General features: G+C 37.8%; 1 protein-coding gene across 2 annotated transcripts; it reads right to left on the bottom strand.

Moving 5' to 3' along the window:
* Positions 1 to 155: 155 nt before the first annotated feature.
* On the bottom strand, positions 156 to 15,652 carry LOC105704211 (DNA-binding protein RFX2). 2 transcript variants are annotated; one of them, XM_023432412.1, is made up of 17 exons: positions 15,117 to 15,652; positions 14,725 to 14,874; positions 8,893 to 9,194; positions 8,017 to 8,197; positions 7,660 to 7,765; positions 7,501 to 7,600; positions 7,137 to 7,289; positions 6,210 to 6,341; positions 5,350 to 5,531; positions 4,800 to 5,270; positions 4,590 to 4,711; positions 4,413 to 4,510; positions 4,130 to 4,285; positions 3,815 to 4,017; positions 3,585 to 3,738; positions 3,458 to 3,509; positions 156 to 3,379 (listed from the first exon to the last, which is right to left on the bottom strand). In XM_023432412.1, exons 3-17 carry the CDS (start codon positions 9,118 to 9,120, stop codon positions 3,336 to 3,338), a joined length of 2,382 nt encoding a protein of 793 aa, XP_023288180.1. In that variant the 5' UTR covers positions 9,121 to 9,194; positions 14,725 to 14,874; positions 15,117 to 15,652; the 3' UTR covers positions 156 to 3,335. The 2 variants fall into 2 exon arrangements, with proteins under 2 accessions (XP_023288180.1, XP_012288679.1); XM_012433256.2 differs by lacking the exon at positions 6,210 to 6,341 and having other exon boundaries at positions 3,336 to 3,379.
* Between the last annotated feature and the right edge of the window lie 219 nt (positions 15,653 to 15,871).

The raw sequence follows: 15,871 nt of genomic DNA, 5'->3' as shown, positions 1-15,871 counted from the left end.
AATTATTATACCTGCAACTTCCACGAATGAACGAAAGTCGATATCACTGAAGGCGGGTCTTTTAAACCTAAAAGACCCACGTCAATACTCAATCTTTTACAGAAGGAAAATAGTATAACTATAATGGTAAAAACACTCTCCATTAAAAGATAACGTTCGGTTTTAAACATATATTTATTATTTCATGTATTTCTGCGGCTTGCACACTCACACAACCCTTAGAATTCCTTGCATACATCACATAATCCATATAACTTATTATCATGAGCTGCATTCAGTAAAAATAATTTTATTCAAGCAGTAATGAACGATTCTTGATTTGTGCAAATCGGGAGGTATCAAAATATTTTCTGTACGTTGTAAAGAAAACGATCCTTATTTCTCTCCCCTCCCCGTCATTCCACCTCCGCGTCCACCTGCCTCTCTGACTCACCCCCATTGTTTTCATATCAATCAGAGGATTCTAAACCCGCTCCCAAAGTATCTCTAGTTAATTCGCAATAGGATTAGCGATTTTCTTTCATCTATATTTGGAAATGTTTAAGGCCGTTTTGTTCATCTCGCATTACAGGAAACTGTTGGTGCGTTTGATTTTTAAGCCGTATTTGTCATCATCGTCCACGTCGTCCTCGTCGTCGTCGTCGTAATCGTCATAAGGCTATCGACGTTCCAATTGCCTTTGAATAATGACCGAAAAATACCACACCATCGAGCCCGTCCTCGTACCGTAAACGATATGTCCGAAACATAGCGATCGCTCGAAACATTCCTCAAAGGAGTAGACTCGAGCCTACAATTTATTGAACCTATGCGACCATTCATTTCAGGAATGCAAACAAAACTCGGTACGAGACGGATCACTCGACTCGGCGAGGACCGGGCAACGTCGTTAGCCTATACCTTATGACTCGATCTCTAAAAGACCCACGTTAATTAGAATAATTTAAGAATCTGTCGTAAAATAAGCGATTCTTATATTAGGTACACTTAGGTATCGATAATTCTTTACACATATAAGCTCATTATAGTTAAGGAAATGATCTCTCCCTTCGCAAGTGCGCGAGTTCTACCTCGAAGCGCGCGAGCCGCGACCGACTCGTCGCAGTACCGATATTCAATCCCTGTTTTCTCGGCTTAACCTAATGTGTTTGACTAGTACTTGATATCTCATGCTTTCCCCTTCCCCCCGTTCCTCGGTCACTCCCTCTCTTTCGCTCGGCACGATATACGAAAAAGTAATCCTAACACTCGTACGTCCACATTTGACCGTACAAAGGCGTAATACCGAGAGACGAGAACGGTACACACGATTACCATCCAAACGATGCCGTTGTAGATCAAACGAGACCGGCAAAGAACCGATGGAATGAGAAAAGGACCGCTAATTCGTGTAAACCACGCAGTTTACGATCATTGCGATCTCCTTTAACCAGCAGCGCGTCTTGACAAAAGCCATTTTACGGGTCTTTCGGCAGAGACGCGATGCCGCTCCCTCGGCGAGATTCGACGCTCTTCGAGCAAGAGCGCGATTAGCCAAAACTAGCGCAATTAATTCAACCGCTGAACATAAAATTGCAATAAATCCGTTCGACGCGCTCTATCAAAAGGACGCGAGTCAACGTCTTCGATGTCTCTCGAGAGGATTATGTTCCTTAAGTACGAGACGCGAATGAAGCATACGTAAGACCTGACGGGCGAGCCGTGAGGTCGCTCTTTGGCGCTAGAAATAATCGCTACGAAATTCGAAATTACCGAACGCGCGTTGCGTCCGCTAAAAAATAATACTTCGACGTACCCTCGCTATGGATCCAACACAGAAGGGATAGGGTCGCGCGTATAAAATCAGTGAAAGAAGAAAGAAAAAAGAGTCGCGAAAGCACGTACTTCCAGTACCGAGGCTCTCCCGGAATTCCAACTAACTGACATACAAAACAAACAGAACGCAACGTTAAATTCGCTCATGTGCTCAATAAAGAAAAAAACTTAATAACTTACAGTACAATGAAATCAATTGGGCGTGCCTAACATTTAACTAAAAATTACCACTTCAAACCCCCCAGACGAGCGCCTTACGTTTCTGTACAATTGCGAAGAACGTTCGTCTCTCGATCGCTCGTTAATGGCGTCGACAGCGATCGATGGATGATTCTTAAGCTTTAACAATCGTGCACTCTGGCTCTTTGTCTCGAATAGGTTCGTGTATTTATATTACAAATTCAGCAGATAATTGCATATATTCTCTAACGACGAACCGCATCGACCGGAGCCCTTTGACAACTTCGGTGCAACCTTTACATTACAGAACTTTATCCTAACTCTAATAACGTTGAAATCGCTGATGATTAAAAAAAAAAGAAAAGAAAAGAAAACGAATACTTCGACCTATCTAAACCTTGCTTCTCTATCTTCGTAATGACTTATTTCCTAAATTGTTGCCGTTCGAATAGGAATATTTCGGCGGTACCATCGACCGGGCGGATTTCATGGACCTTGGACAAAAGGTCTGCGCGGTAATTAAACCGCGCCCTATTTTAAGATTAGCTGGCGTACCTCCTGGTGGAACTCTTTTACGCGTTGCACGTTATTCCGTCAAACTTGGGCAATCTAGCATCTCATCTGTCAAGATATGAGGTATGCCAGTAATGCGTCATAACATTCCTGACTAGTGGATAGTCATCAGGGTACTCAACCCAAATAATTGCATTTATAATATTTTACTTTTAAAATTAAATGATTTATGATTCTCAAGAAAGAATGACAGGTTTCCGGATTTAACTTTTTTAAGGAGCACAAATCTCTTAACACCGACACCTTATTATTGTTGGTAAGTATCCGTAGTATACGAGGTAATTAGCCGCGCGATCAAACTAGCATTTACTACAACGATGGAGTTAAATGTTGTTAGGTTGAACACTAGATTGGCCAGGTATGACTCCACCTAACTGGCAATGATGTGTTCGTGATCGCACATCTTCTTTTTCTTTTTTTTCAAATACTTTCCAGGTAGTCCAACGACTAGATACGATACGCTACAGTGTTTGAAATTGTACCAATAAATGCCAATTTCTTTACGAACGGGAAGGCTTCGAGATATATGTACCCTATATCTTATATCACACGAAAACTTATTTAAACTGCACTCGCCGTGAGTTTTTCTTTATGTAAAAACCTTCGTAACGTATATAAGATACGTTTACCTTAATAGTAATAGAAAATAATAGTTTACGGGACTAGCTCGTGTTAATAGGCCTGCTTGCATTCGTGCTCATGCTCCGGATTCTTTCAGTGTACTCTACACTTTCCTTATCTACGGTCTACAGAACGTAGGCACGCAGTTAGCTCAGCTTCATACGTTTCGATTGATTCAGACTTGAAGCATCTGTAATGAAACCAGTGAACCTTAACTGAAGACATCAAGCTACCATATAACTGTGATTGGATGCAAAACACTATTTACCTCCATTGGATGTGGTTCCGAAAGTGTTAATCAAGGAACAATTCTGACTTTTCTACAACCCACATTTAAAACAAACTTAATATTCAGACATTTAGTACATCGATACAGGTTGAGTAGGGGTACTTACATCGCCCATTACTGCAATTGGAGTAGTGCCGGTAGCTACGGCCACCTGATGCTCTATCAAATAAAACATGTACTCGTCGTACAAAAGACGAATTAAATGAAAAGACCCAAAGCTGGCTGCACTTCTGAGTGTCAGATCGCGAATGACCATTGAGCTGCAATGATTTATTATTGTTACCGAGTACCGTTATAGTGAGGCGTACTTTAATATCTGAATGGGATCTATGTTACCTATAAAATGACCATTTAAGCAGAAACTGGCGAGCAGCCTTGGCAAAAGTTGGTTTTCCTTCGTAAGGTTTGAGCACTTGAGTAACAACTCCTTTTAACCAGACCGCCCATTGTTCCAGCGAATTTTGCTGCTGTAATGTGACCTTGAAATCGGCCTCCAAACGTTGCACCACCGAATAATCGCACTGACATACCCAAGAAGCCTAAAAAATGTGCACGAATTATGATTTACAGATAACTCCGAAGGAAATTTCAGAAATAGTTCTAAGCAATCAGATAGATAGAAATAAAAGTCTAAATGGATTGAGTGAATACCTGTTCCTGGACATTGTGGAAATCTACTCTGTTCAGATCGGCAAGCATTTGACTTATTTGACTAGCATTCTGTAGAACAGCACGAGCAGCTTGTGCCAAGTGATTTAAAGAAGTGTACCGCCTCAAAGTTTGAGCGAAGGCCGAGACGGCTGTTAACTGGAAAAAAAAATGAAAACAACCATCTTGAAAAATTCTTCGATAATTGATGCAAGTTGATCTGTAGGCAACATTTGCATTTCTAAAGAAACGTTCCCTTGTTAAATTAAATTTTCCTTGTCAATACCTTAATTTGCATCATTTCTTCCGGACAGTCATTCATTGCAGAAGTCAACCAGGACTCCAGCCCCTTAGCAAAATTCCTGATAGATTGAGTCAAAGAACCTGTTCGATTAAAGGAATATTATTTATACTGATAAGAGTATGGAGCAAAATGTATAACATAACAAGTCTCAAAGTTTACTTGGAATTGGTCGCAGCACGTCAGGCATGAGCACTTCCACTAAGTTTTGATAGAAAGTGTAATCTACTCTTCGAATGAAATCCTGTACCTCGGAACACTTGCACATCTGATACAGCTTGGTTCTAAATTGAAAGTGGGAATCATTGCGTTATTTAATACGCTTGATCGGTTTCGACTTCAAGTTACGAGTATAGATGATTAATTATTTACTTAGATAAATATTTCTCCTCTTCGCACTCGTCTCCATTGTTGTTATCCTGGCTACGCCAGAATTCACGCCAAAGACTCTCGACTGTCGCAAATTCAAAGTTTAAAACCGCGTCTAGGAATGCTTCGCAATGTTCTCTATATATGCTTCGGAATGTGTCAACATCTTCTAGAGTACAGTCTTCTGGTAGTGACGATCCATGCCCTACAATAATTTCTGGGAACTCCGGAATGGCTCCGCTTGCTTCACCAAGATATTGATGATACTGCGGTGACGATGTATTGGAAGAGACGTTTATATTCGATTGTGCATTGTTTTCATACGTCGAGTCTTGCTTTTGATTGACAAACTTAAATCTCTTAGTTTGGGAATTCGTCGTTGGTTGTTGCCTAGATGTGCCGTCCTCGTTCAACATGATAAGCGGCGAGTTCGGTTTTACGCGAATACCATAGTAATGATATTTGGAATTGCCTCTGAAAATATTAACAAACCTTGTCATTAACTTTTCTAACTTATACGCGCCATTTTACGAGACGGTCCATACAAACGTACCGAGTTCCCAGCCGTCTGGTTCTTAAACCAAGAAAGACAGATCGTATCAGCTTCCCAAAACTCGCAGCATTTACCGGATCCAGTTTATTATCCGAGCAGTGCCGAAGGTAGTGGTTGTACAGAGTTGATCTTGGAAGTGAGACACCATCGGCAGTCTCGTAATTTTCCAAGAGCCATTGAACCTATTTCAATAAAGGATTTCATTCCAGTTAACAAGATCGATTTTCTGCAATAGGTGATCATGCCGTTCAACTTTATCGAATGACATATACCGGCTGCAGTTATGCACGTAACTGTATCATCGTATTCAAGGAAATCCTTTAACACAATCCCCACCACGATAATTAATGTGCTGTACAAATTCACTTATGTGCTTTCAACTCGACCGTAATATACTACTGCGCTGACTTAAAAAGTTTCGTGCAATATTTGTCAAGGCGTTATCGGCTAATTAGAAGCGACGTTAATATAAAATATATTCAGATTTCGCCGTAACGAATAAAGTGTGAATAAAAAATATAAGCTCTGCACGGATCACTTATTTAACAACTATATATACATACCACGAAACTGCAGTTTTGCAAATAGTATGTAAAATAATTCATTGTTGTTTGAGCTTCAAAAGGGTGGGAAGGAAAAAAAGTGCAAAAATCATCCAAGCTTTAAGCAGAGCAAATTAGCAAGCAGTGGTCACAGTGGAGAGGGAGAGCAAAATTCACCGAGATTACACGCTGTCCCGTGCTCAGGAGAGGCGTTAAAGAAGCATACAAGAGGCGACATGGATCGACACAAGCATGCAGACGAATAACAACGATTAATATAAGAAATTAGCTAACAAATGGGGAGTCGATATGGCTTACGGTGGCCTGGGAGACTCTAGTGGCATGCGTCATGTTGGCAGCCGCAGCAGCAGCCTCTTCCACGCTGACAGCCGTACCACCTGAATTACCGCTGATCAAGTATGCCCCTCCACCCCCGCTAACCACAGCCTCCTATCAAACAACGAGTTGTACCGACTCCTGCTTAGCCCCCGTTATCAAGAAGAGCACAATGCCGTGCCGATTCTAATACGAGTGATTATCACAACGTGAGCCCTGGTCACTCGTAAGAACTGGTCGCAACATTGCTCCTCTCTTCGTGTCTTTTTCAAGCCAAGACACTTCATTCAACGACCTAGGACACTTTTAACGAACGTATTCAACGGTGTTTCTACACCGTTATCCCAAACAAAGCATCGCTTACTCATCGGTATAGCGAATTTTGTTAGTACCATGATCCATCAAAGGGCAACAAATCAGCTTTTGATTCTTACATGCCAGATCGTCAGTTGAAACGTTGACGTAGCAGGAATGACTCCCTTAGTAATTTCAGTAGTAATCTAAAATACCTTATCGTTGCATAGACACATTAGCATTGCATTTAAAGTTCGCATCGATGCCCACTATAATTGGCATCCACTGTCTTTTATTAATTTGGTGTTTTCTCTACTGACTGTTCGTAGAATTATCTTTGTAATTTGTATCTGACCATTACAAACGACGATTTTGCACGTAGATTCACAGCTGTTGCGAAGGATTGGAAACTTGCACGCATTCACGAGGAAGGTCACTTGACTAGTTTGTCTTACTTTTAAAGATTAAACACGAATGATTTGACGTAAGGAGGTTAAAAGGTTTTGAAAACAGATGCCATTTAACCCTTTGAACAGTAAGTTTTCCAATAAGTAAGCTATGGTAAGATGTAAATATACATTCGTACTGCTCAAAGGGTTGAAACAGTTTACTTACTGCACTTTCGGTCTGAGGACTGGCTCTCGCCGCAGCAGCAGATATGAGAGCATGTGTCGGGTCCCCATCTACGACACTCTGTTGGATCAGGTAAGTACCATTGCCCTGAGAAAGCAATTGACCGGTAGTGGTGTTCGAACCTTGACCTGTAACCTGCATCACGAAGATTCTATCAATGACAATGATTTATCAAACCATCGTACGAGTTAACTCAATTTTCAATTGTAAAATTGTTACAGTAAAATAGCACGAGAGAAATGGAATAAACTAAAAGATACGATGATACCACGAATGGTTTTGTTCATTGGGTGGATACAAAAAATAAAGAATACTCTACGCTGGAGATTAAAAAACGAACAATTACCTGGGCATATGTTACAGGAGTGGATGCTGGTGTATAGTATTGGTTCGAAGCGGGAGTGTACATAGCTCCCGCTTCGCCAACAGCATATACTGGATATGTCCTGTAAAAAGGAGTAAAATTCCAGCACCTGATTCACATTACTAATACTCATGTACTTACATTTGTCCGTTCGTTGGTATATAGGTTGAGGCATCCCCCTCGACATACTGGACATAGGTTGGATGGGCCACCGACTCGGAACCCACTGCCTCTGGTTCTCCAGACACTGAAATTTACAGTTTCGTGCTGTGTATTTTATAGAACAAAATGAAAACCGCCACATTTCTACATTAACACTATAGTTATTTACTTGTTATTGTATCTGAGTTTAATAAAATATTTATAGGAACGTTAATAGTATATTAAAAAAACAATATCTTTGATTAATGAGAATATTACTTCACAATTGGCGAGCACAATTTATTTTAAGTTACAGTATATGCTGTTAAAACCATTATAATAGCTAACCCGAAGTACCTGTGACAGTTATGTAATGTGGTGAGCCACCAACGATGGTTCCTGCAGATGTAGATGCTGCGTCCGCGTCAACGAGGGTATGCTGTGTCGAATGTGTGGTGTTTACTACTACCTGCGCAGTGACATGTGCTGGGGCACCCGATGATCCGTTTGAAGAATCCGCAGCTGTTTCAAGTGGATCCTGAACCAATAACTAAACTATTATTTATAGTATGCGTGCTCTCATGACCAATGGTATGATTGTAGAATGTGAGGTTTCTGAACATTTTAGATTCCATGCTCCGGAATCTGAAATGTTAGCTTCATTTAAGGAATCGGCAGGGGGCGTAATGATCGAACAAAGTATATTGAATATATCTTTTTGAAGTACTATTCAAAAGGTGGCGAACGAATTAGAATGCATGAAAAAAATAGAGCATTTATGTTGTCCTGTTTATATTGACACTGAAATCCAATACTATAGTAGTAATAGTACTCTAGTACTCCAGTACTTAGAGTGTAGAATAACTTCAATTAGCAATTAGGCCAGAATAGGATCATAAAACATGTCTGAGCACTGTTACGTTGGCAAGAAAAGAAATGTGATATTTTGTACTCTTTAATACTTCTACACTTATGAATTAATTTAAATTTTTTACATTGTATAATCTACAGAATTCATTAAAGTGATTACTAACAGTTCTCATTTTGACACTTTGTTTATATACATGCAGCCAAATAAAATGTCATAACATTTGTTATGCAAGAACGAGCAATACTTGTTCTTCACTTACAATTTGGAAAGAGAATTGGAATGCTTTAATATTTAAACACTCTGTTTCATTTCTTCTATACCTTGAAAAAGATTGGGGGAGTAAAAAAGATAATATCACCAACCTGGATTGGCTGAAGGTTGTTAGGACTCGAAGGATCAGGACTGGTTACCACAGTAATGAGCTGTTGACCTCTAGTGGATTGAGTCTGAGCTCCGTTCCCACTGGAACTGGAGGTTGTTACAACAACGACACTAGGCTTGGTATCCACCCCCACTGTGCCGGAACTACCCCCGCTACTGCCAGTTCCAGCGGATGCTGCGAGAGCATACTGGGCTCCTGTCGTAGTCATGGCAATATCTCCCTCACCTCTTTCTATTCCCGCTGTATCACCACCTCCACCTCTCTGCTTTCGGAAGGATGATTCTGTGAGAGGAAAAAATAGGTTCTAAATAAGGGGCAACTAAATATCAAGGAGTCTTTTCTGGAAGCTTATTGAACATCTAAAGAATAATCCAAATATCACATTCAACTTCAATTCAACTCTTGCGAGTTGTACACATCTACACGATGTTTCTGTAATGGAATTTTAACTGAAATAAAATTAAGTCTTTACTAAATTGATCAGTATACAGGCGTGATAAGCACCAAGTTTCACGTTGAAAAATATTATTCTTTCACCCTTTAATGGACTCTAATAGTATTGGCATAAATGCATCATTGTTAAATTGATCTTACACCATTTTTGTTATCTAAAAGTAAATAATTTTGTTCTCGTATTATTGAAATATTGATTGTATCAGTAAAAGATATAAAACTAATAAGACGGCTATAGTTTTCCGCTGTGAAAAGTCGAGGTTCTCGAATATTGCGTACGACGAAGCAACTACCTAACCTACATAACCTATACGACCCCTCAACGTTCGTAAGAATAAAATAAAGGATCGTACTAGATTGAATACGTTTAACGCAGGTGTACAAAATGCTGTCGAGGATAACCTCTCGATGAAAGGGAAACCCTGGATTGAACATGGGGGACACGAAGCGGCACACGTCACTTTCCATTATCTCCAGATAGTTGATTGCAATGAGCCCTTAGATAGGCATAGGTTCCAATGTACCTTTTAGGGTGGCAGGTACCAAACAAGGAGGGTGCAGGAAGGGAAGCTAAAATGAAATACGCGTGACTAAACGTCCTAGGGGCGGAGAGATACGTGTATAATACATCCATAGGTAGGACAGGTTAGATCAGGAGAACAATTACAGGGTATTATCCCCAATCCTCTGTCCAGGGCTCGATAGGGATCCCTGTGAATTTTAATAAATATTGCAATTTACTCTTCTCGTCACAAATACAAGTAGCACCTGTTGTTAAATTAAAACTTTCGATCTGTATCTTTGTCGATAAATTATATTTTTCACGGAGGCAAAAGCAATGGAGGATGTTATTAAATAAACAGGTATTGTCAATACTACGTCGCTTTTGCTCGGAGAGAAGCATTGGAGCTGCGATCTTTCTTAATAGTTTTATAACGTCTTAATAATATGTACAATTCAATAGAATTTCAAATAAAAAGTCCTGGTCTAATTGCCAGTTATGTAATTTCGAAAAATGTAAATTAGATACGATTATTATTAATTTTACTGACGTACGAGAGTAAACGTTATACAATGCCTCATATTCGCTCTGTCAAAATTCACTTTCGGTTATAAAACTTTTATAAAGAAACAGATCGGTATTGCCTCCAGCAAACATTTTTTTAACTATATCATACGATTTTACACAAGGAGTATAATTTGGACGAACGATAAATGTAAAGAACGTTTTAACGTTTGTTTTTTCCGTATTAATCATAATCAATTAATGTTTAGATATGAATCCAAGTATAATTATCAGATAATTACGTTAAAAATGAAACGTGTTAACATGAAAAGTAAAAGCAGATTATAAGAAATCGTACACATATTATCAGTAAGGTTATTGATTAATGAAACATATACTGCTACATACAAAGAGCCTTGTATACGAGACGCCTACACAAACGAAAATAAATTGTTCTGGCGAGATACAATAATTTGATGTATTTACTATATCTTAATGAATAATGTACATTCGTTACCGCATGTTAATAAATATTTGTTCACGTGACGAGCGATTCTTATAGCGATTGCAAAACGTATGGGTCATAATTAATATCAAATCATTTACTTCAACTTTTAGTTTTAAGATATTAACGACGTGCAAAAAAAAACACACGATACCGAATTGTATCTTTAATTCAGAGAGCAAAATCGGCAATAACGCGTTTGATATCGGGATAAATTCGAAAGTCCTACAAATCGTTAGACAAATTTAAAAAAGATTCGTCATGCCGTTTAAGTATCACAATGCATCTTGTTTTTTTTAATTGAAAACGCACAGCAGATGATTCTTAAAAAATGAATGTTCAAAATGTTTAGATATACATATGACATAATACATTAATAATATATATAAATAGTATGAGAGGTTCGATGACGTTTATGGAAAGAAGTAGAACTATTCATAAAAGAATCACTTTGTCACGTAACTATATATCACTACTATAACAAATTCAATATTCCTTAATTTCCTTTCTTTTCCTGGCGTTTTAATCAACTCTTTGGATTTATAAAAGATAAAATACGATACCACATAGTAAGTATTAAAAGAAGGAATATAACGTATAAACACCTGGCCTCTGTTATGCACGACTGCATCCACTTCCTCTTCCATACAATTGTACGTCACCACGCCTAATGCTTTTTCAACACGTTAGTCCATTATTTATTTCACTCATTCCCTATACATTATGTCCTTCAAGTGTATATAAGAATACACTAGAAATTAATTGCTTTAATACACTGATCCAGGTTACCATTGGATAGTCGTCGAAGGCACTCCGAGTCAAAGTTTAAATACTAAAATTAAAAAAAATCATATCAAAGTAGTTAGATAATCATTGTTTAAAAATGTTATCTGAAAGCAGCTGCATTTACCAGCTGTACTTCTATTATGGTGGATTAACGATTTTGTGGACATTCTAATCTACAGTGAATGAACCACAAAACCTAATCGAAGTCAGATCGGTTAAAACACTTGTTTGTAGGTATGCCTATTAAAAAAATCAAATCTTGAGCACTCACCATTGTCAATGAAATCTAGTATTTTCTTAATCTTTCACATTCGATTTCTACGATATTGTTCCAATAACGAATGTTCCAGTAACGACGTTTTCAGTTTTTTTTTTTATGGAAGAATATTTACGCCTTTGTAAATCTTTATGAAAATGAGGAAATCAGATCGGTTAAAACACTCGTTCGTAGGTATGTCTATTAAAAAAATCAAATCTCGAGCACTCACCATTGTTAATGAAATTTAGAATTTTCTTAATCTTTCACATTCGATTTCTACGATATTGTTCCAATAACGAATGTTCCAGTAACGACGTCTCTCAGTTTTTTTTTATGGAAGAATATTTACGCCTTTGTAAATCTTAATGAAAATGAGGAACTTGTAAAAAACTTTAATATAATCAATAAATCAAATATTGATCGGGTCCGAATTTCACCATAATAAGCAGCAAAATCGTTCAACATTTTTGACAGAGATCAAACTGGCTTCGGTGATCAAACCATCCAGTCTACTTTAAGACAGACTTCTCTTTTATGAGGTCCTAATTGGAGAAAGAAACAATGGGCGAGTATTTCCTCACGAGTCCTTAATTGGGAAAACGAGAAAAAGAAGTTATCTGTCATCTGTAATATTGGATAAAAACGATTGATACAAATACAAATCAATGAATCTAAAAAGGATGCCACTTCGAAGAAGCGTTTTACAAATTTGTTTGAGAAACGTTAAGGGTACAGCAGATGGGAATTACTTGAATAGAGATTAAAATCTTTAATGAAAGGGTCCACGAAACAAAATTCCCGAAAAAGATCAAAGTAAGTACAGCAGACATATTTCATATCTGATCTACTTTAAAAGCAGGAATATTCTCGTGTTCAAAAATGTTTAACGAGTTAACTGTGATTGACGAGTATACTCGTCATGAAAACACACGTTTCAAATAGGTCGACACAGTTAACTGGTTAAACAAGCGAAATTCAGGAATAAACAATCAAACATAAACGTTTCAAAAGATGTTACCACGATAAGAAAAAATTAAGACAGTACGTTAAATATAAGAAAATTGTATAACATGTAAAATCTCAAAGCTTAAATTTACATAATGATAATTTACGAATAATTGACACAAAATCTTGGTAAAAACGTAGTACACATACATGGCGAAACCTTCGAAAAGATAGACATAAGACAGAATTAATAATTATATAAAATCGTGGGATTCGCCAAAGGTTGGTGAGAAATAAAGTGTTCGGTCTTTTCATCTTCTGAACCCTTCTGTTACAAACAAGTCACACAACTTCTAACCTCTATTGTTAAATATTTAATCTGCAAGTTTAAAAATAAATTAACAGGAATAAACGTTATAATACGAAAATCTGTACATTTAAAGAATATTTTGGTCATAACTGGGATCTTTATAATATTTGAGGGATTAAAAAATATTTAAACCAGTAAATCCATTACTAGTTGAAATGGCGATAAAAAACCGTTCAGAAAATTTGAATTTTTGTTCTTTTCGTTTCATTTGAATATTCCGATGCTTATTAAATTATTTGTGAGTGCTGTTTTGTTGTAACTCTCAAGCCTATAATTACCATATATTATTTTTTCACTTCACTTTGACATTGAATTTTAACACATTTAGTGCCGAAACAACTGACGAGTATGCTGTCGTACACCGACCATGGGGTGTACATGTCCCACGAGGCATGGAACGTGTTAATTGAACTTAGCCGTCTTATTTTTTGAAGCACAATGTATGATAGTCATTTTAATTTTTATATTCATTCGAGTGATCCAATGCATACTAGGTTATTTGTGAATGCTTAGTCATTTTAATGATCTTGTAATCAGTATTTATCATTTTGGTACTTTAGTTTAATACTGAATCTTAATTGAATTTAACCATCTTATTATGTGTGATACAATACATGATAGTTATCCAATCGCTAGGTTTATTTGAGTTTTCCGCTATATGTATCAGGTTATTCGCAATGTATTAATTCCATAACCAACATTTGTCACTTTCTTACTTGACTTTGATATTCCTTACGTTATTTACAGTTGTTTCTCCATTTGCTACATATGATCGTTTGATCATTCATTGAATGATTTGATCACTCATGCAATACCAATTGCATAACGTGCAGCATTGTATGTGGGATATAGGAAAACTGCATATATTTATTTTACTACTTGTATCAATAAATTGTGTGCAATATAATTTGTCATGATACTTATTTCAAAACTTATTTAATATGACCAAGAACGTAATGGTCATTCAAAATTAGATTGAATATCATACTGCACCTGTCAAGAATAAGAATTTTCAAAATATAATATAAAAGCTAAGTGCAAAATTTTGTTTTTAATATAGTAAACATAATACAAACTCTGAATTTGTTTTAATTCTTGACAATGAACAGGTGTACAAAGTAATTGCACAATTAGCCGTTAAGTTTTTGAGAATCCAACCATCATTGCTTTCCCTTATCTCGAATTCAAATAAAAATAAATGATCATGCACATTTCTAAACAGGTACGAAACATCTTTCCATACAAATGATCAGAATATTGATAAATTTTCCTCTACGATTGATTTTAAGAATCTTAATCATGGTTTTAAAACTCGTATGCGATAGAAGTAGAAACAATATTTTTAATAATTTAATTGGAGTAACAAAACTATGCAATGGGTATTACAAAGAATATTTAAAGGGTAATAACTTTCATTGCAAGAAATGTATGTCTTAAGTACGTCGAAAGAGTAATATAATTATTTTGATAATAACATGGTTTAATTACCTCAACGTTTTTAAAGGGCCGTGTCCACAGCGTAGAAATATTGTCACGCCGATAGCTACCGGGTATCCGGCAGGATACAGATTTGTTCTCCGACAAATTGACCACTGGACATCATAGATGTACTCCTTGCTAGTCCACCGCTCAGTTGCGCTGTAACAATAAATAACATCATGAATTCTCAAGTGCATAAGATGAGTTATATCTGCGAAGTTCGAAATTTTCTATACTTTTAAAGAAAGCAAAAGAACTTAATTTACAAACGAAGAAAATTTCTGTTTCAGAAACCATCGAACACCTCAACCGTAAAGACATCTGTCATCGGTGATCTATTTAAACAAGAAAAAAGCCTTGATAGGAGATAATTAGGTACACATCGACAGTTGTCTTCTCACCTGTTTTTCGGAAGGGTTCAAGATACTGGTGCGTTGAGTGAAGCAGTGCAATTCTAGCGGGGTTTAAGCAGAATTCCACCACAAATGTCAAGTTCTGCGTGGAAAACGTATTTTTCGAAGTGACACTTTAGGTTTTCTGCCGTGTGATTCGGAGGGCAAGGTCGGGGTGTGGATGGGACGATCGCTTCGAAACAGGTGGTTCGAAGGATCGGCAGTTTAAAGCGGCTCGGAGTTGGAATTTCTGGGTATCAGGTCGACGATCGAGGTGCCCCGTTGCTGGCCGCTGCTGCCCGCTCGTGCGGTCCGGTCTCCTTGGCTACCGCATCAGCGACCGCGTCGCGATCATTTCGGAGCGCGGCCCTCGCGGTCGGTACCGAACACCCACACTCGTCATCGAACGAATTTATCATCTATTAATTGTATATCGGTTCGCTGGTTGACGGGCTAGCTGGACGATTAAATTCCCTTCGTTTGGTAGTCGTCGATTTTGGGCTGCGGAGAAACAGAACTTCATCAGAGCTCGGGACAACGTTCTCGATTTGGCCTACTCCGCCGGACTACTTTACTGGATCGGGACTCCGAGTGTATTCCTCCGCGACCGCCGCCACCTCGCGATGTACACCTGTCGGCTTACATGCCCGCTGAACATGTATACAGTTGGCGAGCGGGCATTTACTCATATTTACATACACAAGTATCTATGGTATATATATATATGAATATATATGTATGCATATGTACGCGATATCGCTAAG

Source organism: Orussus abietinus, unplaced genomic scaffold (genome assembly GCF_000612105.2).
Source record: "Orussus abietinus isolate OABI.00-Male unplaced genomic scaffold, Oabi_2.0 scaffold7, whole genome shotgun sequence".
NCBI classification, from domain to species: domain Eukaryota; kingdom Metazoa; phylum Arthropoda; class Insecta; order Hymenoptera; family Orussidae; genus Orussus; species Orussus abietinus.
The sequence above is the reverse complement of the archived record's forward strand: the minus strand, read 5'-3'. Positions and strand labels throughout refer to the sequence as shown.

Excerpts from the sequence above, each read along its gene's own strand:
- LOC105704211 (XM_023432412.1), bottom strand. The coding sequence starts at position 9,120 with ATGACTACGACAGGAGCCCAGTATGCTCTCGCAGCATCCGCTGGAACT. Across the intron at positions 8,198-8,892 it reads ACAACCTTCAGCCAATCCAG|GATCCACTTGAAACAGCTGC; the intron begins GTTGGTGATATT and ends TTATTGGTTCAG. Across the intron at positions 3,510-3,584 it reads CAATTGCAGTAATGGGCGAT|AAAAGTCAGAATTGTTCCTT; the intron begins GTAAGTACCCCT and ends TGTGGGTTGTAG.